The sequence below is a fragment of the Antedon bifida genome, chromosome 6 (genome assembly GCF_963402885.1).
Source record: "Antedon bifida chromosome 6, ecAntBifi1.1, whole genome shotgun sequence".
NCBI classification, from domain to species: domain Eukaryota; kingdom Metazoa; phylum Echinodermata; class Crinoidea; order Comatulida; family Antedonidae; genus Antedon; species Antedon bifida.
In genome coordinates, this window is record NC_136231.1 from 19,244,224 (window position 1) to 19,269,573 (window position 25,350).

A 25,350-nucleotide genomic window follows, 5' to 3' on the forward strand; every position below is an offset into this window, starting at 1 on the left:
ATTTTCTTGCTAATAGAAACGTGCCCTGATAAAACATTAAATTCGGTTTTATTCCGGTCTCGATCGATAGATAGCCGGCCATAAGAGTGTGCTTCACCTACAATTAATGTTGTTAATGCAGACGATGTGAACATTACACTATAGACAAATTAAGTGCTAAGAAATACAATGACCATGGAAAATGTTCTGGCATGCTTGCTCGGCAAAGTCATTCAAATCATTGCGACGTAAACTATCTTTCTCAATATGAACATACTCTTGATACGTGGTAGTCAGTCTTAGCAATTCTGCAGATTCATCATCAAGTTGTGGATAGTAGTTTGTAAATGTTTCCAACCAAATTAAGTGCTAAGAAATACATCTGATATTGTTGGCCCAAATTGAAGACATACAGATTTTCTTTTCTTTTTTTAATATATCGTATTTTTCTGAAAATCATTTATATAAATCTATTGGTTTATAGCTATGTGAAATGTAGGATGTTAAATTGGAAATTGTGGACGTTATCGTCCAAACATAGCACACCCTATACAGTATAGTTAGTTTTACTATAGTATAAATAATACATGTGTTTGATTAATGTATAACTTCTGTTTTAAGTAATTCTTTTGCAATATCAGCAAATGTTGTGTGCATATCATCCAGACTAAAACTTGTAATGTTTCGACCGTAGAAACCATAATAGAGTTTAATAGCAAAGTTTAACTTATGGTTACAATGACCATGGAAAATGTTCTGGCATGCTTGCTCGGCAAAGTCATTCAAATCATTGCGACGTAAACTATCTTTCTCAATATGAACATACTCTTGATACGTAGTAGTCAATCTTAGTAATTCTGCAGATTCATCATAAAGTTGTGGATCGTAGTTTGTAAATGTTTCCAACCATTTTTGAACAAACATTGAGTTTTTTTCAGAAAAAATAATAGATGAACTAACACCATAATCCTCTTTTCCAAGAGTTGTTGAATCATGAAAAAGTTGTTCGGCTGACTTTAGAAAAAGTACATCTGTATCAATATAAATTCCGCCATGTTTTCTAAGAGCTTCTAATCTGACAAATATTGACTTATGACGTAAATCTGCAACGAGTTCACCATTTAATCTAATATCAGGATTCTCTAATATTACACGAATATTAGGCATTTTACGAACAGAGTCCCAGAACTGTCCACGGAGAAATGCCTTTCCCGCGTAAAGGTGGAAGTAGATGCGTCTTGGAGAAAGGTATTCCTGTACGCTTAAGACGCTAAGGTAATGATGCAGTTTAAATTCCCCCTCTTTCATCCAGGTATAGTGTACGATTCGTGGAACAACCGTACTGTCGATGCGTAAATTTCGTTTGTAACTGCTTTTTCGCATTTTTTGTGTAGGTTTTCCATTATCTAAATTCAATACTCCGACTGAAATTAGAATGTTTGTTATAAACAATATTAGAATTAGTAGAAAAACCAAACATATTCTTCTTAACCATCGTCTGGACCTTCTTTTCAATAGTCTCATCTGCAAAGTAAGGTTAAACACATAATCATTAATTTAATCATATCAATTAACGAATCCGGGACGATTCGGCCCGGGACGATTCGGCCCACTTTAAACCAAATTTATATACATTTTTTTGTTTGTTTTTTAACTATCCATATTTTATTGATATTGGTTTTTGATATAATATAGTCCCGTTACCGTACATATGTATTAAACACAACAGATACAAACATGGTTGTTTTTCTGTATTTCGATCATACCGTAATGAACACGAACTTCGTACTTAAAAGAACAAAACATAGGCCTACCGTTATAACGAACGTGACAAACAGTTCCGTAGAAAGGCATAAATAATCCTTTTAATGCTCTTCTGTTGCTTTGCAGAATGAAAATGTATTTAGTTTTTTTTAATATTATCTTGAAGCTATTAGTGTTGTCCTGTACACAGTGAACATAGAAAATGGGCATGTGTGGACTTTGAACGGCGCAGTACTGTATGTGTATAGTTATATTGAATAAACACCATGGAGTAAAGAAAACACTAACACGACTTGTACTTACCGAGTGACGGTGTATTTAATTAGGAATGTGGTTACAAACAGGATATTTCCCAAAGGGGCGTATACGTCTGCCTACATGTAGGCCTTTATGAGTAGATAAAGAACTGACATTTTCGAAAACAAGGCAAAAACCATATATTTTTTTTTTATGTAATTATTATTCCATATGCCATATATTTTGTTATAACTTCTTATAGAGTTATACAGTAAGCAGTTATGTCAACAAATAGAAGGGTCCAAACTATGCCATTTTTAGTCGCGTGCAACGCGACTCTACAGCTCACTATGTCGGTCGGTTGGTCGGTAAACACTAATAACTTTAATTTTGCATGCCACTATTATAACCATTTTTATATTTTAAATAGATTAGAAAAAAAAGGGAAACAGAGGGATGTAATATAATGATATACATTTATAATTAAGAAATCAACCTTTGTATTAGAATCCAACTAAGTTCACGAACTTGCCCCAGAAAGTCCAGAGGAGAAATTGTCCAGATGTTTCAAAAGTACATTTAGTCCATTTAGTTCATAATTAAATCCCAAAAGTAAACAGTTTATTTGACCTCTCTAACCGTTCCCATCGTAAAACAATTAGATATTGACAGTTTTAAGCAGAGATTCGACAGGGCCAATTCATCATTGTAACCTCCCCAGATAAGATCAATCACTCCCACTTAAACACCCCTGGATCAACTTAGGACCAATCGTTAGCTTCCGAGATGACGTAATGACATATGCAAATGAACCGAAGCCAATATACCCCCAAGTTTCAGAAGAGCTCAGACACACCTTACAGCCACCTCACGGAGCACACACCTCACAGCCACTTCTCCAGAAGCAGACCTACACACCTCACATCTCACCAACAGCATCACTGTATCCTCTGTTCCTTAGTCAGTTAGTTAGTTGCATCATTATTATTGTATCAAGTATTATACTGAATAAACAATATATGTGTTACTGCAGTCAAGCGAGTAAAGAGTCTTCATTACAAGTCAGAAACCTCATAACACTATATTACATTAGGCCTATATTTTTTTTTCTCGAAAGATGAACATATAATCGATAACACTACCATATATCCATATATATAAAAATCAAGATAAAATAAGTTAAAACTGCCTCAATATAAGTTTATTTTTACGACATGTTTCGGGCATAGCCCATCATCAGGTGTATTGTATACACCCTCTTATTTTAACCAGTTATGTCACAACAAATTTGGTAATTATTCGAGGAAAAAGTCATATTATGCAGACGCACTACTTTTATACTGTGTAATGACAAACATTGTTTACTGCAGCCAAAATTACTAATATTAGATCTAACACCCGGTGTGTTTATTGTTAAAATAACATCAACAGCCCTATGAGACTTTGCTTGTGTTACATGACAGAATGGCATGCATTTTGTTTATTTATATGGAGTCCAAAAGAATATCTCCTCATTCCAATTCATTTGAAATTCATTTGTACGCCTGCTGCAATCATACATTTTCTTAGATTTGTTGAATTTGCTTTTGATCTAAAGCTATAATATGATTTTCTTTCATTCCAATCACAATTATTTTTACCTACCATAATAAATTTTAACACAATTCAGTTTAGTATAATGCTATACAGATTAGTCTTACTCTAATAATTTATACTACATTATCCCCACCTCATCCACGTTATGAATTCACTACTGCTGCTAAGGCCAGAATGTTTATAACGTCACATTCGATTATACAAGTAAAAGTAGAAGATGATCATAATGATATAGACTGTAACATTAGTATCGATTTTGGCTGCTATTGCCACAATTCCACCTTCACTTTATAATCTTTTGCGAATGTGAGAACGCGAGGCTTGTCATGGACTGCTACAGGTCCTTTCGTATCTTCAGGCTTAACAAATTTGTAATTTTGTACCAACCACGAAAAAATCATGAAGCTATTTGCTTTAGCCAGTGATTCTCCAACACATACTCTACGACCAGTGGAGAATGGTAGAAAACTTGGTAGACGCTGTTTAACGGCGTTCTTCGCATCTAGAAAACGCTCTGAAAAATGTTTTAATAAGGCCGAGATAAAAAATACAAAACCGTTTCAGATAGAATTCAAAGAGGTAAAACAGAAACCTACTTGCTTCTAATTCGATATTCAATCCGGTTACAGTAGCCATGTTAAGTCTTCAACTAAACACAATAACTAAAAGGGCAATACTGTACGTATCTTGTATTTTGTACCATGATGAATAATTGCATGGAATAAAGAAGGGATAATAGGATAGAAAAATAGGATAAAAATTAGATAATAAGGTACCACAAACCTGGCCTAAATTTGTCTGGATTGTCCCAATATTTCGGGTCATTGTGAAGAGCCCAGAGATTGATAAATACCCAAGTGTCTTCGGGTACCTTGTAAGATCCTTTAAAAACAAATTTTACAGTTTAATTATTATTTCAGTTTAGAAAGTAAAGCTGAGTGGACAAACTAGATTTAGTAATTACTGTAGTTGGATAAGTAAAAAAATAATCGAATAAAAATAATGAAATGATAATTAAGTATAACTATAGGTTTTAGCATAATTGTAAATTTGCAAAGTTAATACAATTATAAATTAGTTTGATTATTGATTGTTGATTTGATGTTATTGATTATAACACTACTCCATTTTTTACAAGTTCGTTTTAATCTTAAATCTGAAATTTTATGACTCTGAACTGTAGTAAATAAACGTCAGCAGAGTCGTCGACATTTTCAAAGACAATGATGACGATGTATAAAATAATTCTTACCAATTGAAGAGTCTGTGATTGCTCGGTGAGTAAGAGCAAGTGGTACAGGGGTCCTGTATCGCATTACTTCCATGAGGGTAGCTTCCGTATACGGCAACTTTCCACGATCACTCAATCTTGGAGGTCTATCACCAATGACGTCATCAATTTCTTGTTTTATTTTATCCTGTACTTCAGGATTGTCAGCTAAGCATCCAATAGCCCAATATAGAACTATATTCTGAGTATCGATTCCAGCTGTAAAAAAATCAAAAAAACTTTATATTACACACACGTACCGGTACAGTAGCTGTGCTCATCAAAGTTTAGTAATTAAAATATTCCTTACCGGTGAAAAGATCAATGATAATCTGCTTGAGATGAATGTCTGTTAGTTTATTTTTCTCATCAACACCTCCCTGTGCCTCAGCGTCCGCCTGGGCTTTTAGTAGAAGATCGATAAGATCAAATGCTGGAGCATCTAAGAATAAAAACGGTGGAAACAGGTAGATCTATACAACATACAGTAAAACAAAACTTCAAGGAAATGGAATTCTGCATTATCTACAAAATGAACCTACAAAACTGTTATAGTTTTGTTTTTAAAAATTAGAACAACGCACTATACAGAATAATTCATATTGCGTAACTGTATTTACCTGGATCAAATTTGTCGGTGTGTAATTTAACTTCTTTGAGGACGTAAGAAAACATTGCTTCACCAATTTTCTTGAAAGCGTAAAAGTATGGATTCGGTATGTATTTAAACCATGGAATGAAATCACCTGTCCAACCATTATCAAATGAATCATTAAGTTTCTTTGCGATATCTACATATTTCACAAGCCTTGGATCATTCAGCTCATATCTGATAAAATAATTCAAATAAGTAAAACTACTGGTAGGCTACTCTTTATTTTGCTGAAGGAAATATGCCATAGATGTATTACATCAAAGACATTCTAAACGATGGAACGATTAAAAAAAATCTCTCCATATGCTGTACAACGATGACTAGAGAAACAAACTCTAACTCTATATCTCACTATACTTACTTATATCCGAAGCACATAGACCCAATGACGTAATAGATGGCTGGTACTATAAATTCGTTGGGGTCAAAAGGTTTTTCCATTTTTGACATAATAAATTTTGATAACTCCGGTCTGATTTCATCATGAAGATTGTCCAAATACTCACCAGCAGCAAACTTCCTAGATAAATAAAAAAATAAGCATATTTAACAAAAGTATTTGTTTTATGTCACTGTTTATTTAAGACATGGAAAATCAATTTAATTTTGGTTTACTCCGCTGCTTATATAGCAGCATGTTATAAATGTATGCACTAGCCTGATGCAAGTGTGAGCCAATAATCGATGGTACTTCCATGTTGGAGTCGGGTTAGCTACAGCGATATCCTTTTGACCGTCTGTATACCAATCAACTAAAAGTAACATTTAAAAATGTGTTTATTTAATGTGAAGTTTCATTGAAAGTATTTGTTGGTTTTGAATCTATGATTAGTCATAAAATAGAAGAAGATCCACTATTGAGGATCAGAATCAGAAGACATATAGAGAAAATGGCTGTGCAATCATTTATTTAATATAAAAATCGCAACCAAAGGCTGAATTACATTATCAATCAATAGACAAAAATGTACATGTACAAGTAATTAGCAATATTATCTAGTGTGTATTTAATATATTGTATTAAAATGTCTATCTTGTGATTCTAACAAGAACATTTTCCAGATTGTAGATAAAAAAGTTGTTTTTTTAATTTGAATTGAAGTACCGTAACACAGAAAATGTATTTGTTGTCAGGAACCAATAAACTATACTATTATTCTTCTATTTATGTATAAGCCTTCTTTATAACTACGTCATAAGGAAGATATGCACTATAGGCCTATTTGTTTTAATAGGATTTCATTTAAACTCAACTTAATGGCTATAAATATCACGAGCAAAATATAAATACAACAGACTTACATATAAATGAAGGTGGACGTCCACTGAAGTCGTTTACCTTTGTCAACAATGCTTCTTGAACAAGCTCATACGTATTGAGAACCACGCTCCAATACGAACCAACCTTTATTGAAAATATATCTCCGTATACCTTTGACATTTCTTTCATCGCCCTTTGAGGAGGATCATTACCCATAAGAACTTTAAAGAAGAAACAAAGCAAAAGTATTACATTATTATAGTTGTTATAACAGAGGGGATCCAGCGTCCGTATTTACGGTAGGCCTGCCAATCACACTTTAGACTAAGCATGGGAGAGAAGGATTTGTAACGTTGGTAACATCAAAGAACAATCCAAGAAAATGTCTGTTTATATTTAACAGTGGTGGCAGTCGAGACATTTTGTATCTTTGATCGTAGATTGATATAAATCCTTCTCACTCATTTATCCATAGACTAAAGGAAACATTAACTTCAGAATCTGAAAAAACTTAAGTGAAATTCGTGATTTGGGTATTAAATATTTAGTATTTAAAGGATAACTATACCGAGAACCATATTTTGACAACGTATTAGGGATGTACATATGATTTCAGAACAATTGCGAGATTTACGATATCGCAGCGCGCTTTCCGTACAGCCGTCGCCGTAAATTGCTGTGACGTCAAGTGTGCTTAGCAAAATCTACCTCATACGTTTTCACTGTTGCTAACATACAAGAGATAGGTACCTATCATTCCAATTGCTAATTGAAATTGAATTTAAATGACAGGTACCTATCTCTTGTGTGTGTTTATACAGTAGAAAGAAAGTACCAAAATAAATATTTGATAGACTATGCTTGGATAACATTGAAAACGTAGATGCCTACAATGATAACATCGAATTTACTGGTTAAATCTGGTTGTTGATTATTGGTGTAAGATTAATGCTAGCATTATTAGAAATTCGTTACCACCACACTCCCTTCCCCCATACATAATTTAACATTGATTTAATTATTACGTGGTACAACTGGCGACTAAATAAAATAAATAAAAATAACTGTTTAATCTTTTGTGGTTCACCACCACTTTTTTTCATTCAATGTTTCATTAAATAATTTCTAAACATTTTCTACATTTGTTTGGATTATTTTCTGTTTTTCCCTCATTAATATCATAATTTTAACCTTTAGTATCATACCATTAGTGAAAATAAAAATAACTTAATACACACCGAGAAATAAAAAGTCACGGTGTTATGTGTTACTGTCTGCCTACATATGCAATAGAACACGTATTTTAATACAAGTTTAGGATTATTAAGTGTCTGGTCAAAACATAATATTCCTCCTCGTTCCTTATGGATAACTGTTTCTTTAACAGGGGTGCCCTTGAGGGTTTCTACTGCTTAAAGTGCTAAAATAAAAGGAGAAGTATTCACCAGACATGCTTCCTGTTATCGGATACGGGGTTGGTCCAGGTGGCATCCCAGACGGTCGACGTACATTCATATAAAGCCATGAGAGAAGTAACACGACAAACCCAACAATCAACTGTGTACTCGTAATATCCAACATTCTAAAGAGTAAATAGGTAATTAAAGCAACTTACAATCGTATTTTACATTACGCTCATTTTCACATTTGATATTCGAACTTCTTAAGTTAATGAACTTCCTAAATTACATTATAACATGTTATGTCATGGTTAAAATGGCCAAAAACATCGAAAACAGCATGTGGTTCTTGAGGCCGTATCGTTAGTTGCAAAATGACTGACTTCACTCTATGGTTAAACAACAATTAACAAATCTAAATATTTGTGTACACATTTTACGTGTTTCAACCAAATCACCACATTTTTCTTACCTGCAAGTATCTTACCCTTAACAGACAAAATACAGAATAATTCGAATACAAATGGTTCGTTCTAGTCCAAAGCCCAACTCCCGAATATTGATAGAAGGATTTGGTCAAGAGTAAAATAAACTAAACAAAATCGTCTGACAATGATAACTTGCTATACAATGAATTCTTATCGTGTTATATTTAATGTCTTGTCTCTATGTACATAGCTCATTATGATAATAATTTGCGATGAACTAGAACCTGGTTACGTCATTGTGCGCATGGGATGTGCTGCCTCAATATATTCTCTTCGACAGTTTTGATGGATTAGGTTCAGTCGACGACCAGCAACGCAACATGCGCATACCATGGACTAATACTTTATAGGTCCATGCGTTGGCCTATACGGTGGTTGACAATTAAAGAATAAGTGTTTTTTTTAAAATCATTTTAGCTTTATAACAAGGGTTTTATTTAAAGAACATTTTTAAATTTGAATTTTGAGCAGAAAACTATATATTTGGGGGTTTTTTTTCGAGGTGAAACGATACAAAAAAGAGTTATAATAATGTTGTATTTGTTTTGTGAATCTATTTCATTTTATTTGTGGCAAAAACAATGTTGAGTTTTTGTTGTACGGGAATCATCTCTCTTTTTGTGGTGTCTAGTCGAACATGCTGATTTGATGGTTTACTCATTTTGACGATAAAACGTAGAATAAAAGTGAGTATACAGAAGAAACATTTTTAAACATGAGTTTAATAATAGAACTTATTCATCATGACACAGAAAATCTGGTTGGAACAAAAAAAAGAATTGGCCAACCAGACATTTGACTGGTTACTACTCAGATACAACAAAGATCATAATGAACAAGCCAATAATTGAACCTACTATCCTAGCGTATCTTCTTATTGGCATATAATAATATTAAACAGTTTGTGGTATAAAATGTAACACACATTAAACAAATTGATTTTCTTGATATATGGAACAAATGATTTGGGCATTACTTCTTTTTGTCCTTGATGTAATTAATTCAAACTTTTTGTTTACTTTCTGCAACACAAAACGTTTGTTAGTTTGAGGAGTACTGTATTTTTACCATGAAATTAGGCAAACATTGTATAAGTGCTGTTAAACTAATAATTGATACAATTTCACAACTAGGGGTGAAATTGCCACATAACACTGGCCCTTGATTACCATTCTTTATACATTGTACTTCGTACACAACATATCTATGATCATTAAAATTACTTTACTCCAATTGCAGTTATAAAAAATACACTCCAACTGCTAGGGGTAAAAACATACTATTATGAGGCTCGTAGAGATATCAACTTGTCCAAAAACAAAACAACACACACTACGGACATCACTAAGATTGAAATACCTGTGTAACAACCCAACTTTCAAATATAAAATTATTAGTAAATAAATTGTATTTGTCAGTAAAAATAGCAATAATTCACATGATTTAAATTGTTATACTGGAAACCAAGAGAAAACCAATGGAACAAACCATTTCATAATATAATACTGATATTATGTAAAACATAGGCGTGGCCCGCTGTAATAATATTTTTGATTTTATATCTCTCCTAAATTTAACATTTACTTACTAATACATCATTATTAATAAATAATTACAGTATTTAAAATTATAGTAATAAAAACTGGGGTAGGCATGGAGGAAACTTAACTGTACTCCATTGTACATAATATTTTAACTATAATACCCATTATTTTAATCATAATACAATGGGTTTTCCCATTTTTAGGACTTGTTTTTTCCCTACATCTATTTATTTTAGTATGATGGACTAGCTTGTATTGAATTTTACTTTTGGACAAGTTGATTTAAATAATTATGCATACAGAATAACCCTTTTTAAGCCATTGATAGAGGTTTCAATGAAAAAAATGGATGCAAGGTGAGAATTAATAACAATTACACAAGATATAACAACAGAAACTATTTACATTAGTGCATTTTTATCCACCAAGAAAAACATATTGTGGCATTCATTTTTGCACACCAGACCAGGAGGGAATTGAAAAGGAGACACGAGAAAAAAGGTCTACTTTTGTCATTAAAACTGGACAGAAAAATATCTTTTCCTGTTTAACTGATTATCACAAATGATCTTAACTTCTGTATAGAAAACTTTCCAAGTGAAAATTCAAACATAACGTTGTTTGTGAATTTAACACATGACAGTTAAGTTAATATCATTTTATCAAGCACATTGCTGAAAATTTGATTTTTGTAGAGGTACATCAGAAAATATGGACAATAAAACAACCATAACGTTTTGTCACAAAATACTTGTTTTTATGTTAAATTCTGATTTTGAACCATTTAATAGGGATGGTCGAAGTGGTTTCACTTAAACAAACTATCAACCATTGTACAATAATGATAGGTAATCTTACAGGATTTTCAAAATAATTACTTCCCTCTATAAAAAAACATTTATATATTTGGACAGAAATGTTGTTGTTGTTATTATTATTTACCCAGGTCAACAAGACTACAATGATTCTTTTTTTTACAATTAAACACAATAACAACAAGACAACAAAAAAAGTACAACAATCAGCAAGCTAATATTATAAATAAAATTATATGGCCCATCTAGAGAGCACCCTCTACAAAATACAACTAATACAAAAAGATCACATATTGCTTTGCTTTCTATAAAAAAAAGAAAAAACATGAAAGCAGCAGCTAACATATGATACAAATAGCAGTCGAATTACATCCAAATTAACTTTTACCACTATCAATTTTTACTAAATTTGGTCAAGTCGTCATATTATTGAAACAACCCAGATACATTTCAGTGCTTTTTTTTTTTTTACAAATGTTCATCCCGTTTATAAAGTACAGTATTTTGATTTTTCAAATCACACTAAAATTACATGCCTACAATTTTGCCTAATCCTGTAAGCAAATTGAATATCAAGAGATCAATACTGAAGGTCAGAAATATTAAATGATAAAAACGAGTTGGCAGATCTCTCAAAATTGGTAGGTTTGAGTTAGTTTGAATATAAATAGATTGCAGACAATCAAGGCTGGGACACCAAAAATTACAAATTGTCCTTTTCAATTTTTTCTCAATTACTTACTACATTAAATAATTATTTGTTTTACAATTTTTTTGTCTCCGATGGAGGCAATTACACCGACTTCTCTTCCACACAATTATTTTAAAAAACAAATCTGTAGACAAAATATTTAAGCAATTTTGTTCACGCAGTTGACTCCATCGGTGGTAAGTACAGTATATACAAATGAAACATTACGTTATTCTGTTTTTCCCTATTTTAAGATTCAAGTCTTTAACCTTTCAAATTTATTAATAAAATAAATAAAACAATTTGATGTCACTTATTTTACGAAGAAAAACGACATGTACGCAAACCTTAAATGATTAAAAGGTTGGAATAAACATATGTACAGAGGTGTTTATGCCTCTTCATGATTTTGAATCTCAATATTTTAAACAAATATTAAATGTGATTGTCTAAAAAAAAAATAAGTAGTTGGATTTGATTTTTTGAATTTGAAGCTTGTATATTAAAAAAACCAAAAATGTTGTTTAAATATACTTACTATATTATCTTTCATTTGATCAAATGAGTAATTCTACAATAACATCACATAAAGGGAACTATAACACACTTCCACAAAATATATTATATTAAAAATAAGTTCAGTTGATCTTAGTTTTAAATTATTAATGTAGAAACCTATTAAACATGTCACAATGAGGTCATGTCACAACGAGGTCATGTCACAAATGAGTTTGCATTAGTGTATTGTTTTCAATTAAATACTGATTAATGTAAGCTTTTTTCTCAATTACACAATGAGAAAAACATTACAATTCTTCCATTTCACAATGGAATTGCCACCCAACTGTTGAATTTAAATATGCATTATGGGATACTTTACCTTTTACAAGTTGTAGTATGAAAAATGAACAATCTTGTAATCTGTACACAGTAATACAATAAATAAGAGTTCACCAAGTATGCAATGAAGCTATGGGCACATTGATATGTAGTGAACCTATTTTGACCTTTGACCTATGTTGTATGGTTGTTAGAAGGGCAAGGAGTGCAAAATGGGTGAATTGTGATTATTTTGGGGCCTGATTAGCTCCTTCACCCACAAGTAATGCTTTATGTCCTATTAAGAATATGAAACTCATTAGTACATACAAGTACAATAAATTATAAACCAAAATGCCTACATCAAATTTCCCTCAAGTTGACATTTTCTAAGCATTAAATAAATATATATATCAACAGTTCTTTATTCAAACATGATTGTTGAGAAATCCCAGAATGCCTGATTCAAACCACGGTAGCATATCTATCCGTAGATCTATACAAATTTCTCCAGGCTAGTCTTCAATACTCCAGAAGTCTTGATAAACACTTTCAAGGAGGCAACAATATCAGCAAAGGCTTATAATATATTTATATTATAATACATATACACATATATAAATATTTTTATATTATATATATGTATATATATTTAAAGAAAGATTGGCTATTGCATGAAGTAGTCCGGATGGTCAGGCGGACCGGGTGGTGCTCCATCTTTTTCAAATCTTTTTGCTTCTTCTTGCATGCTTTCTTTAATTTTCTGAATTACGGCTGATTCGGTCTAAAATAAGAATATAAATAATAATGAATGAAAGTAAATGATAATAATAAATGGTTTGCAGCATCTTTTCCTTAACCACTCGGCCACGTAAATTGACAATTGTCCCAATCTCTCCATAAATCAGTGTACGCATAACATGTTCTACATAAACAAGATCTTTTAACCAAATGTTTGGGATTGGAGTTGTTTTGTCATGATAGCAAACCATGATTCAACTAGGATTTTAAACTGTGACACCAGAATTGGAAGGCAAGAATTGACTAGACCAATTAAAAACAAAAACAAATCTTACATTGTCTTGAAAATGTGGTAAGAATTGACCACCCATCTCCCCATCCCCTTCCCTCGGAGTTCCTGGTCCGGTTGTTCCTGCTGCATTACTAGGTGAGCTTTTACCCATCCCATCTAGATCCCCTGTAAAGAAAACAAAGTATTGTGAGAAAACATTGGGCAATATTCCTTTTAGAAAGTCACTTTCAACTTTTGACAGTTTGCAGACCCAGCTAGGACGTCTACATATCAAAAAGAACCACAATTCACTTAAATTCACTTTGGGAAATTCTATTTCTGTGTGCTCTTAGATCAATTTCTATTTTATTTATAGAATCATATGAAATAAACTATTATGGAAATGGTTAAATCTATATTTTAAATAGTAATTGTAAACTTTTTTACTTTGATTATTTACCTGTATGCTTACCGTTCATACTAGGTGGTACATCCGGATTTCCCATTGACATAGGTCCATCTGGACCAGACCCCATTGCAAAATTCTATCAACAAAAATAGTTATTAGTCAGATAATTTACTATAATAAATAGTCTGTCGTGGAAAAACGTTTACTGTGGACTCATTCGACAGTGGTGCCTAGTTAGAAGTTTACTAAGTTTCTAAAAAATCCCTGTACTATTATAGCACAGTGGTGGCACTTGGCAAAAAGTTTATAATAGAACTCATTCAACAGTGTCGCTTAGCAGAAGTTTATCATGGGACTTATTCAAACAAAAACATCTTTAAAATGTGTAGTACTTACCCCTGGTCCCATGTTTCCCCCTGGTCCCATGTTTCCTCCACCTGGTTTCATCATAGGATACATATTTTCTCCAGAATTAGTTGAATCTGATTTTTAAAAGAATAGTTTGTTTAATAACAAATGTAACATTCTTTACAAGAAACATGGAGTAAGTTTCATTTCTAAAATAGTATGATCAGGTACTTAAATCCAGATAATGGTTGTCAGAAAAAAAAACAGTAAAATGTATGTAGGTATGAACTTTACCCAGAAAATCAAAGTTTTCCAAAACCGAAAATTTTATTTTTAATAGTTCTTTATTGATTGATTGAACACAGACAAAAACAGAAACCGAGAAAGTTGGATTTCCCAGAAAATTTGACTTGACCCAACATAATTTTGGAAAGATATTTATGGAATTAAAAAAGTATAAAAGAACAAATAACTCAATTAGATTTAAGTCCAAAAAATATCAGCTCCTATTTCTTTACTCATCAACAATAACATCGAACGATTTTACTCAAATTGAATTAACATACTGCTTTTCATTTACTAGTAAGTATATTGAACATTCCTATTGAAAAATGAGATGTGTGACAAGTTTAAGAGGAATGAGTACAGTAGGCCTACAAGAGTTTCCTTATTTCCCAATTAAACAAAGAATTAAATGAAGACAATCATATTTACATTTACAAATGAAGACAAAACTTCCGAAAACATAATTGCTTTTAAACATGAGAACTAGCAGAGGTTTGCAAGATATTATGACCTCTAACCTCAAATCATAAAGACAGTATTTCAATCAGGCCTTTTACGAAAATAACAAGAACAATTTGAAACTTATTTACACTACTAAATTTTGAGAAATGTTTGGTAGAGTGCATAAAGACTTTTGTCAACTAAAAATAGTTAGTAAATTAGAATCTAAAGCCCTTTTCACACCTAAAAAAGCTCTCTCTAGAGAAGTCTAGGATGGGTTTCCAACATTTTGGAAGAGTTTTCTGTATTCTGTGGTTGATTCACCAATCACACTTAATGGTTTACCTTGTGTACCCTTATTCACTTTAGATAGGAGAATTTTTAAGGGTTCTGTTAAACGACAAATCACAAGCAATCGTTCCATATCCAACGTGTTATGATTAGTCAAATTACTGGTGCGCTACATCCTTGCGTTGTGGGAACGAAGCTTAAGTGACTGTTAAATATGGTTGGAATATAAAATGCTATATATAATATATTTTCACTAAGTTGAGAGTTACCACAGTAAATTTAAAGGTTATATTAATAATATACCAGTACATATTCTTATAATTTGAATACAGTAATCTTGTGTAATGAAAATAAATTTCATATTTTTTGTCAAAAGTCATTGCTCTTTTGATTCCAGATAAATTGGTAAAGGAATTTAAAATATTAAGAATGTTAGTATTCTATGTTGTTTAGTAGAAGTGTTAAAGGTATATTCACCTCTTCTGCTGTTACTACTCTGTGATAATCGTCGATCTGACGAGAGTGCTGGAGTTGCACCTGTATGTAAAAATTCTTAGTCATTGAAATGCTTTACATATCATTTTTGTTTACCTGCACCATGCAATGGTTTTCGTTAGTTATCTTTGTCTAATAATTTATTTTTTAAATATATTGAATTTTAAGTACTATATGAAGTTTAGGTATAAAAATAAATCACTACAAATTTGCAACTATGCAATTGCCTATAAGAAAGCAAAATTTAGCAATTTAGATTAAATATTTCTGCAGTTTTAGCAATGTAGTATGTACAAGTAAAGTGAGAAGGGAATGGAGTGAGGCAATATCTTACTTGATTGTTACTATTCTTATTTATATATTTCAAACTGTTTGCTAGGACTGGTAGTAAGTAAAATTGTATCATAAGCGATACAGTAGAATCCGTCATTTGGGAAATTCCTAATAAGCAGACACCCTTATAAGAGACACACACAAGAAAATAATTATTTTGCTTCAGAAAATCATTGAATGAATTGTGTGCAGCCTGAAATCGATACAGTAGTGTTGCCAGTGATCTAATAACCTACAGAGATATGAACACTGTAGGTTCCTCCTGAGAACAACTGCTACATTTTTTGCATTAATTGCAACAAAAGGCAAACAAATTTTATTTTTGTTTGGGCAAGCCATTTGAGAGTAATCAAAATACCAATATATTATACAATACTATTAAATTTAGATGCTTTTAACTATTTATTTTGTCATTAATTAATAATGAAAAAATTAGAGGCAATTTACTTGAATTTGTGAGAAATTTGTGGTTGCCTAATTAGTAATATGATTAATGTACATATAGTTTTGATATTAATCATGGAATATAAGAAAAGAAAATATAATATAAATGTAGCAACAGTTTAACCTAGGTGCAAAGTCAAAAGACTTTTGAAAAATTAAAAATCAAGTTTGTTTTTTCAGTTAAAAGGTTGAAAAGCACTAAAGCATTAGAAATATTATGTGATCCTCAGAAGCTTTGAACTAAAGCATCCTATCTAAACAATATAATTATAAGAAAAGAAAGTTTCAAAATAATTCATTGTAAAGAGGAAATTGTTTATAAGTATAAATAAAAATATATAAAAATAAAGAAAGCAAAAGAATAAAGCAAAGATCTGTTTGTACAAGGGTGCACTACAGAGGTAACTAAAGAGGTGAGTTATGATTATGAAAGCTGTGAGAAACTCTGTATCTACCACAGAAAAAAGCTAAAATTTCTCTAGATGCTAATACTTTTCTTGTGTAAAACCATTTCAACATTTACAAAAAGGTTTAATTTTGCTAGCTTTTATGCTAATGTAATGCTATTCAATGTATAGCGAAAATGCAACACAAGATTGGGTTTTTTTTTCATTTACCTACTAAATCTAGATAGATATTGAATATAAACCTGTTGATTAAGTTTGATTAAATAAAACAGACTATATTTATCTACAGTATGAACAAAATGATAAATAGGACAGAAAAACACATCTTTATTTGAAGCATCTGTAAGTAGGGTAAGAAGCAAATGTTGCGCAAAAGCAAGAAAATATTAATAAAGCAATAACTGTTTTATATATTGTTTGAAGGTTTAAATGGCGAAGTAAATATGTTGACATAAAGTTTGAGGTACACCACATATGTAAATCTGAGAATAACTGTTGAGTTTCTTGACGTTTTGATAAATATACTTTGATCGTCCTCATGGAGTGAGAATGCAGAAAGTCCAGTAAACTGGGGACAGTGAAATTGGGTGGATCTAGGTGTGAAAGCTAAAACAATAGCAATGTTCACATGGGAGGGATTGAAACTATTTATTAAAGATAGGATTGTTTCTCATGAACAATGATAAATGGAAACTAGCTATACCGTAGAGAAACTCACAGTTTTTTTCAGAAATACATACATGGTCTACCGCAAACTTTATATCAACAAACTGTTTCATAGTTATATATATATTATACAATTGGTAATTTTAAATTTTGGTTAAACACCAAATATCATGAATTAAGTACCTGATCAAGCAATATGTGTGTGTGCACAATATAAACTCAAAACAATTGGTATCAACTTTGATAGAGATAGCCTAATTTGGTACTGAATACCTCCCAGTTTAACTACGGGTTTAAATCATTTTATTGTTTATTATAAAACATAATCAATTGTGATCACATTGGCACTGTTTTAAAGAAAGCATTCTTGAAAAATCTAGTATTAAAAGTTTTATTTTTATACTAAATTCTGATGACACTGATTGTAAACTAGGTCCACACCGTGGCTGAATAAAAATGTTGGTGTACTGTAGTGTTTGAGAAATAGAATCATTTTTGATTCTGTACAAAACATTAGGTGTAATCAAGAGTTTTCACAGACACTAGATCAAATCCAGTGTGGGCTCATCAATTTCTCTGCTCATCAAAATATCAATGATGTTGCAAGTGATTATGTTCCATTATAACAATAGAAAGATTAAACCTGGAATATAAATTATTCAAGTTTGAAAGTCAACAAAGCTTGTTGGAAAGTATATTCCAGCAGTGTGGATCTATCTGTTCAACCTTACAAAAATCACTGAAGTTGAACATATGACCTTATGAGTGTCATTAATGTTGTTAAAATGTTGTTGTGAGTAGCATTGCACGTTAATGTAATTAATAATAATACATACCTTGAGGACTTGGCATGATAGGTGTTCCAGGGGCGCCTCCTCCTCCCGGTGGACCCTGTATAATAAGTACAATTAACAAGTAAGATACAACCATTTACAAGAAATTAACTCATCAACAGGAAGAGCCAAGTGATTCAAGAAAAAATGCAATGCAAAAATATCAGTAAGAAAATATCAATAACTTTTGGATACATCATCAAAGCATAATTTTTCATGAGATTTAAATCGCTCATGCTCAGCTTTAAAATTGTTCAACTGATACTTAGTTTCACTTTTAGTCATATTTCAAAATTGATAATGTGTACAGTATATTTGTTGAAATGGTATATGTACACTATAATTTATAAAATACATCTGGAAATTGTAAATTGTTATTGTCTTTATTTTTTAGTTAATGCTTTGCTATTGTCAATGTTTTTCCTCAATGATCATACTTGATCTGTTTAAAAGAATAATTAAAAGAAATTTGAAAATCTCATGAAAGAATGGAAGGTTAGAATTTGCTTTGAGAATACGTTATGGACCAGAATACAGTAATATTCAATAGGCATACTAAAAAACACACACACAAAATAGGAAGATGCATGCACTGTAGAGTAATTAATTAATGTATACAGCACTTAATAATAACTACAATTAAATTTGTCATAATTTTAAATAATTTAAGCTAAAATAATTTTGAATAATTTTAAAATATGTATAGGAAACAAGAGAGGAAGGCGGATGAAGAAATACAAAAGGAAAAAATGAATTGATTGGTCTATGAAAAATGTTTACAAACTCAACATGCAAAGACCAAAATATTGACAAATTAATAATTCATTAGTTAACAGCTAAGCTTATGTCGCCCTTTGTGACTTTGACGTTAAAGTCTAGAAAACTCTGATCTGAGCTTCCTGGACAAAAAATATTGACTTCAAAATCAACTATTGCAACTTTTTGTATATGTTCCTCCAACAAGAAAATGGCAAACATGAGTTGGTGAAGTACCGATTTGATTTTACGTAGAAGAGACATGCACATTTTTTGTCTAGGTGTGACTGACAGGTCTTCTAGTATATATCTATTATGATTCAATTAGCACGACTCTATCAGAAATTAGATCGTGTTTGAGACATAAACTTAGCTTTAAAGACTGTCTGATGATACCATTGAAACAAGTCATAAAACCAAAACCATACGACATAATATTATGATATAAACAACAATATGATATCAACAAACTATTACAGTAAAGGTCCATATCAAACACAATATGTAACCAAAAATACAAATAAAACAGATTGTTCTTGAAACTAATCTTTCTACTCTACGTAAATTCAAGCATAATTAATGTGCTGTACTACTTTCCGAAGAACCATCATTAAACTCAACAATGTGTCTGAAATAAGACATTTGTCTCTTCAAATTTGTTGTTTTTTTGTGATATACAAAAAAACTTATTATTTCACAAACAAGAAAATCGTTTTTAACAAAACACTAAACTAATTGTGAAAAAGCAAATTGTACTGTGTGTGTATATACTCTAATTGGTCAACATGCACACAGACGTGGTCTACTTACAGAGAAATTGATGGGAGGAGAATTTGAATAATTCATCTGATTGGGCGAAAAGTTTAAGATGAAAACAAGAGTAAGAAAATCGGTAGCCAATGCAAACCAAAGTCGAAAAATCACAAAATAATCTTAGGATAAACGTCATGGAGTTCAGTCCATGAAAATTAGCATTAGGCCATTGAAAATGGATGGTTCTCGTCAATTTGAAAAGTTCATCTTTCAAGTTATTTTTTTTTTAAATACCGACATTGATGAAAAATGATAATCTGGCGTAATTCTTTTCTGTATATAAATGACTCTTTGTATGTTAATGTAAAGTGTATGTTTACAGAAATCCTAAACTGAAATTTTGAGGAACCGACGAGAACCATACAAAATATTTCTCATGGCCGTACATACTTTTCATTTAAAAAAAAATTAAAATGATTGATTATTGTTTAACCTAAAATGTTACAATTCAACCTCACTTACTGTTGGTGTATTTGGTTGCCAGGGCCTACCTCCACCGCCAGGCCTGTATAGAATAAAGAATAACAGGAAAGAAAGGTAAAGGAAAATTCAGTAACCAGTGTGAGCAGTTTTCTTGGTTTTAAAGTGAGATGGTTTTATAACTTGATCCTTCAGATGAGAAGTTAAACCACTTGGTCTCAAAACATCTTGTTTGTGGAATAGCATATATTTATGTATAGAACCGCTAATGCTTTTAAATTGTCTTTTCTAAAGAGGAAGTTAATATAGTGTATTCTCTGTTTTTTTCACTATAAGTTCATGAATGATTACTTACATTGATAAAGGCATACCCGGCCCTGGTCCCATTGAATTGTTAGGAGGCCGCATTGGCCCATAATTCTAAAAAGAAAGAAAGTCAACAAACATAACACAAACAACTGAATACTTTAAAGCATCCATAATATTTCTTAATTTATTTACTAATTTTTAGTTCCTTTTATTGATTAGGAATGTTGAGTAGGAGTAGGGATACTGAAGGTAATTAGTTATTTAGTTATTAATAAAAAAAAAGGGACGACGCTCAAGCATGCATATTCTCCTGATCCCCAATATGCAATGAATAAATTATGTATCTTCATTATGAGGTTAATGGACCACAATTTATTTAACATCTGCTAATGAAATGGAATGTTCAGTATTAAGTAATCTAACTCCATATGCTTAATTACAAAATTCAGCTATTAGTAAACAATAATGTGATACAGTATGTTACCCAAACGCCATTATTCAAAAGGTAAGGCAAGTCTACACTAGTATCTGATTTTTGTTTGCTGTTTTTGAGAAGGTTGTGGTGCACGGTGGTACATACACTACTTACTGGAGACTAATATTTAGGCCATCTGCAGATTTACAAAGACTGCTATTTGATTCACTGAGTTCACAGATGTTAAGAGAAGGTTAATGGCCTAACTTCTGAAAACTACTTTAGTTTTCTGAAGTTTGTAAGCCGGCAAAATTTGGAAACATTTTCTTGCCAAATTTGCTAAGCTTAGACAATGTTTTAGAAAGCATTTTAATTTGCAATCTAAAAGAGGATTACTGATGATCAGAAGATCACTAGACATGGATCCAACATTGCGACATCCATAATTCCTGTCAAGTCACCATGTTTATTTATTGGTCATCAGAACATCACACACCTCCATACTCTTTAATGTCTTCATGATAGCATAGTACCAACAACTTTAGTATATCAATAATTACATCAATTTTCTTATTTAACAATTATAAATGAATGAATATACTTACAGGTTGCATGGGCATTCTAGGATGAGGCATTCTCATCTGACTCCCCATATTTACTAAAATTAGAAAAGTAATTATTATTGATATTTATTAACACTACAAGAAATATGTCATTGAAAATGTGCACCAAATAAAATCAAAACTATGTTTAAAATCTTAATCAATATCACCAACTACTGTATGAATAGAACATAGAAGTGGATCGTTGATATTTTTCTGTACAAAACATAATTTTGCAGGAGAAAGTTTTTTATATTTTGTGCTTGTAGATATGTAATGAATTGGAAAAATGACACAGATTCCAGTAATAAAAACTAAATAAATAAAATTCTGGTTTTAAATGTAAGTTGTTATTTCACATTTCAAAAATGACATTTGAAAATAAATGTATTTGCTTCACCCAACAACAACAAAATGAACAATTTATCTTAAAATTAAAAATTAATTTTCATAAATATTTTGCAAAGCATCTTTTTAATGACTTACAGCACTGACCATGTTGTTTATAAACTCCCTATATAAAAGATAGCACTGGCCATGATGTTTTTAAACTTTCTATATAAAACGGTCATAGCAATTAATGACCATGTTTATAAACTTTCTATATAAAACGGTCATAGCATTGACCATGTTGTTTATGAACTCCCCATATAAATGGTCATTGCACTGGCCATGATGTTTAGAAACTTTCTATATAAACGGTCATAGCACTGGCCATGATGTTTATAAACTTTCTATATAAAACGGTCATAGCATTGATCATATTGTTTATAAACTCCATATATATATATATATAAAACAGTCACATGAATAGAGAAATTTAAATTCATTCAAAGCAATTTGACAACAGTGTTACAACAGGATTTATGATGCTTCATTGTACGCGAGGGAGCACGTCATCAAATTATAGTTTTAATCAAGAAATACAATCTAAGACCTTTCAATGAATATAGTTAAAATTGTCCTTTATTAATTATATCTCAATATTCAACATACGGACGATATTTGCTAAGATATTATTATGTAGGGATGTACATAAATTACTTATTACAAAAAGTTGTGAGGAAATTCATGTCAAATTAGAATTCTAATGAAGAAATACAATCCAAGACATGTTACAAATAGTTACCTTTTTAAATTGTCTCCTACTGATTGTATCACAAAGATATTAAAGGTAGCAATATACATTTTACAGAAGTATGTTTTGGACCAGTTCATAATATCCGATTTGGTAAAGTACGGTACTTTTTGAGAACCTCCAAATTGTGGTTTCTTAATGTTCTTACTAACTTTTCACTACCACAAACAAGAAGCTTATTTTCTCCTAATTTTCATTCTTAATTTAATAATAGATCGAGCTTTTGATTTGTGACGACTGACATCCAAACTAAGTCGTGTTAATACATTGTGGGAATATTAGGAGATGTGTCCTCTCTCATCTCAAGACAGTACTGTAGGTCCAGACAAGATTGGTCGTTGATCCCTGGTCGTCGCAAATTAAAAGCTCCCTATTATTTGGATAATTCATATTTTCTCAGTTTATATTAGTGTGCCACTGCAAACATTATATCATAAAATTACATAGTTTTTAAAGTATAGAATTTCATTTCTTGTAAATTACACCGGATTAAATTTTTAAAGTATTAAAGGTTGTGGGTGGTTATTACACTGACAGTATTGTAGCAATCTTATTTCTTCCGAGATAGTGAAATTGTTACCTTAATATAGTAATATCATAATCCTTCAATCAATCTAAACCAACTTTAATCAAATGCTACTACTACATTGAATGTCCAAGAAGTTCAATCAAGTACACTGACTTAGTAAAATGTCACACAAGAAGATACCCTAGTACACGTAAAACTGTATTCAAACCAGTTTATGGTTTAATAAATCTTCTTTATAGGACGCTTGTATCATAAACCCCCAGTCCCGAAGAGGTTAGGTAAGGTATCATATAAGCCTAACCAAAAACTTAACCTAATACAGGTACCACATGTGTTAATATGTTACACTGTATTATATAATTTGCCTACATTACGATACTGGACAGATAATGACCTATGTGAAGATACAGTACAATACAGGTAATATATTTTTCTGAATTATTCTGAAACATGTTTACAGTTTGGTATGGTGTCAAGATGTTTTATTTAATTAAAAAATAATTAAAGCATTCACAATGCTTTCTTGAGTATTTTTATTAAACTATATTCTTATCATTCTTTCACTTTCATTCAAACTAAGAAAGCTCATTGGATAGACTTCTCAACCAATCAGAGGCTTTGTTGATTTCACTTACAGTGTTATTAATCTACACACTTATGTTCGACAAGCATTAACTAAAGCACTATCAAATGATTTGCCAGATGGATGACATGGCACAGACAAGTAAGTATTCAGACTTTATCATTAAGAAAATAGTAACAATTTAGCAAACAACGTTAGTCTTTAGATAGATTATGCAATGTTCATTTTTAGGTTTTATAGATCAATCTGGATACATATTATTAGCAAAGTATTATAATGCTTAGTTCACTTTGTGGCCTAAATGCTTTCACACTATACTATGGAAAGAAATGATGGTTAAAATACACTTACATACTTTTGTTAGTTTAATTAAGGTTTTTACAATCAATATTAAAGCCTGGTTCACAGACGTAGGCACAACACAAGTGAGTTGTCCAATCACAAGCAACAGTTTGGATGATCCATCGCATAGTGATAGGTCAAATTAGTTTTTCAGTTTACACATTTGTGTTGTGGGATCCAAGCTTTAAAAAAAAAGTTTGACGATCTATTATACAATAACCTACAAACAGTGCATCTCTCACACAAGCAGTCAACAGTCTGTATATTCTTTATAGGTCTTTTTAATGTTTGCAATTTGTGAGATTGTGCTTTACTATCAATCATCACAATGAATATTTAAAATGTGTTGCGATTGGGTCATCAGCATTATTATTCAAAAGTATATCCACTAGATTCATATTAACGTTTTCAGCTGTACTGTAGTTTAGCAAGCTAGTCAATATCACATGGTTAAATATTCACTCATTCAGCGATAAAGAATACATTCAATCAAATATTTCTAATACAGAATTCATCTTCTTGTATGACATATGGATCACAATGCATGAAATTAATAATAAAAATCAATACTGTCAGGCTAGAAATGAACCAATTTTATAGGGATATGAATTAAACTGATGATAACCCAAGACAATTTCACAGGAGAGAAAACTAATTAAAGTGTTAGTTGATAACATGTTTGCCAGTCATAGTAATACTGGAATGGAATCTATTTGAAACATAATCAGAAGTGTGTTCTTGATTATACTGTAAGTAAAAAACAAAAAATTCAAATGGGCGCATCATCATATTCAGAATCATTTCATAATTTCTATAGGAGGGTAGGCTCGCTTTGCTACCACGATAGGGCCAAATTATATGGTAGGGTTTCTCCTATTTTATCAAGTTGTGGAATATCCGTCAGTCATTTCCACAATTGGCATTATGTCTGCCTATCTCAAAATTAAAAACAATTTATGA

At 31.3% G+C, this 25,350-nt stretch overlaps 2 protein-coding genes across 7 annotated transcripts in view; both read right to left on the minus strand.

Moving 5' to 3' along the window:
- Positions 1 to 3,159: 3,159 nt before the first annotated feature.
- Positions 3,160 to 8,860, minus strand: LOC144844604 (steroid 17-alpha-hydroxylase/17,20 lyase-like). Of its 2 annotated transcripts, XM_078701583.1 has the most exons (10): positions 8,635 to 8,860; positions 8,208 to 8,344; positions 6,804 to 6,983; positions 6,160 to 6,253; positions 5,863 to 6,021; positions 5,467 to 5,675; positions 5,157 to 5,288; positions 4,829 to 5,065; positions 4,360 to 4,458; positions 3,160 to 4,090 (listed from the first exon to the last, which is right to left on the minus strand). In XM_078701583.1, exons 2-10 carry the CDS (start codon positions 8,341 to 8,343, stop codon positions 3,840 to 3,842), a joined length of 1,497 nt encoding a protein of 498 aa, XP_078557709.1. In that variant the 5' UTR covers position 8,344; positions 8,635 to 8,860; the 3' UTR covers positions 3,160 to 3,839. The 2 variants fall into 2 exon arrangements, with proteins under 2 accessions (XP_078557709.1, XP_078557712.1); XM_078701586.1 differs by lacking the exons at positions 8,208 to 8,344; positions 8,635 to 8,860 and adding an exon at positions 8,378 to 8,467.
- A 2,101-nt stretch (positions 8,861 to 10,961) lies between these two features.
- Positions 10,962 to 25,350, minus strand: part of LOC144844455 (single-stranded DNA-binding protein 3-like) — a 44,402-nt gene continuing 30,013 nt past the window's right edge. The window contains exons 9-18 of one of the 5 annotated variants that reach the window (XM_078701385.1): positions 21,802 to 21,854; positions 20,828 to 20,892; positions 20,515 to 20,557; positions 20,050 to 20,085; positions 18,487 to 18,541; positions 15,783 to 15,842; positions 14,337 to 14,422; positions 14,004 to 14,076; positions 13,596 to 13,717; positions 10,962 to 13,303 (exon numbers count right to left, since the gene is read on the minus strand). In XM_078701385.1, the coding sequence (XP_078557511.1) occupies positions 13,187 to 13,303; positions 13,596 to 13,717; positions 14,004 to 14,076; positions 14,337 to 14,422; positions 15,783 to 15,842; positions 18,487 to 18,541; positions 20,050 to 20,085; positions 20,515 to 20,557; positions 20,828 to 20,892; positions 21,802 to 21,854 (710 nt within the window). In that variant the 3' untranslated portion in view covers positions 10,962 to 13,186. Of the gene's footprint in view, positions 13,304 to 13,595; positions 13,718 to 13,991; positions 14,077 to 14,336; positions 14,423 to 15,782; positions 15,843 to 18,486; positions 18,542 to 20,049; positions 20,086 to 20,514; positions 20,558 to 20,827; positions 20,893 to 21,801; positions 21,855 to 25,350 lie in introns of all 5 variants that reach the window. The other 4 variants (XM_078701384.1, XM_078701386.1, XM_078701387.1 and 1 more) reach the window with 4 other exon arrangements.

Bases quoted from the DNA above. Each gene is read 5' to 3' on its own strand.
- LOC144844604 (XM_078701583.1), bottom strand. From the start codon at position 8,343: ATGTTGGATATTACGAGTACACAGTTGATTGTTGGGTTTGTCGTGTTA. The intron at 6,254-6,803 runs GTAAGTCTGTTG...TGTTACTTTTAG, and splicing joins ACGTCCACCTTCATTTATAT to TTGATTGGTATACAGACGGT. The intron at 4,459-4,828 runs GTAAGAATTATT...TTGTTTTTAAAG, and splicing joins AATCACAGACTCTTCAATTG to GATCTTACAAGGTACCCGAA.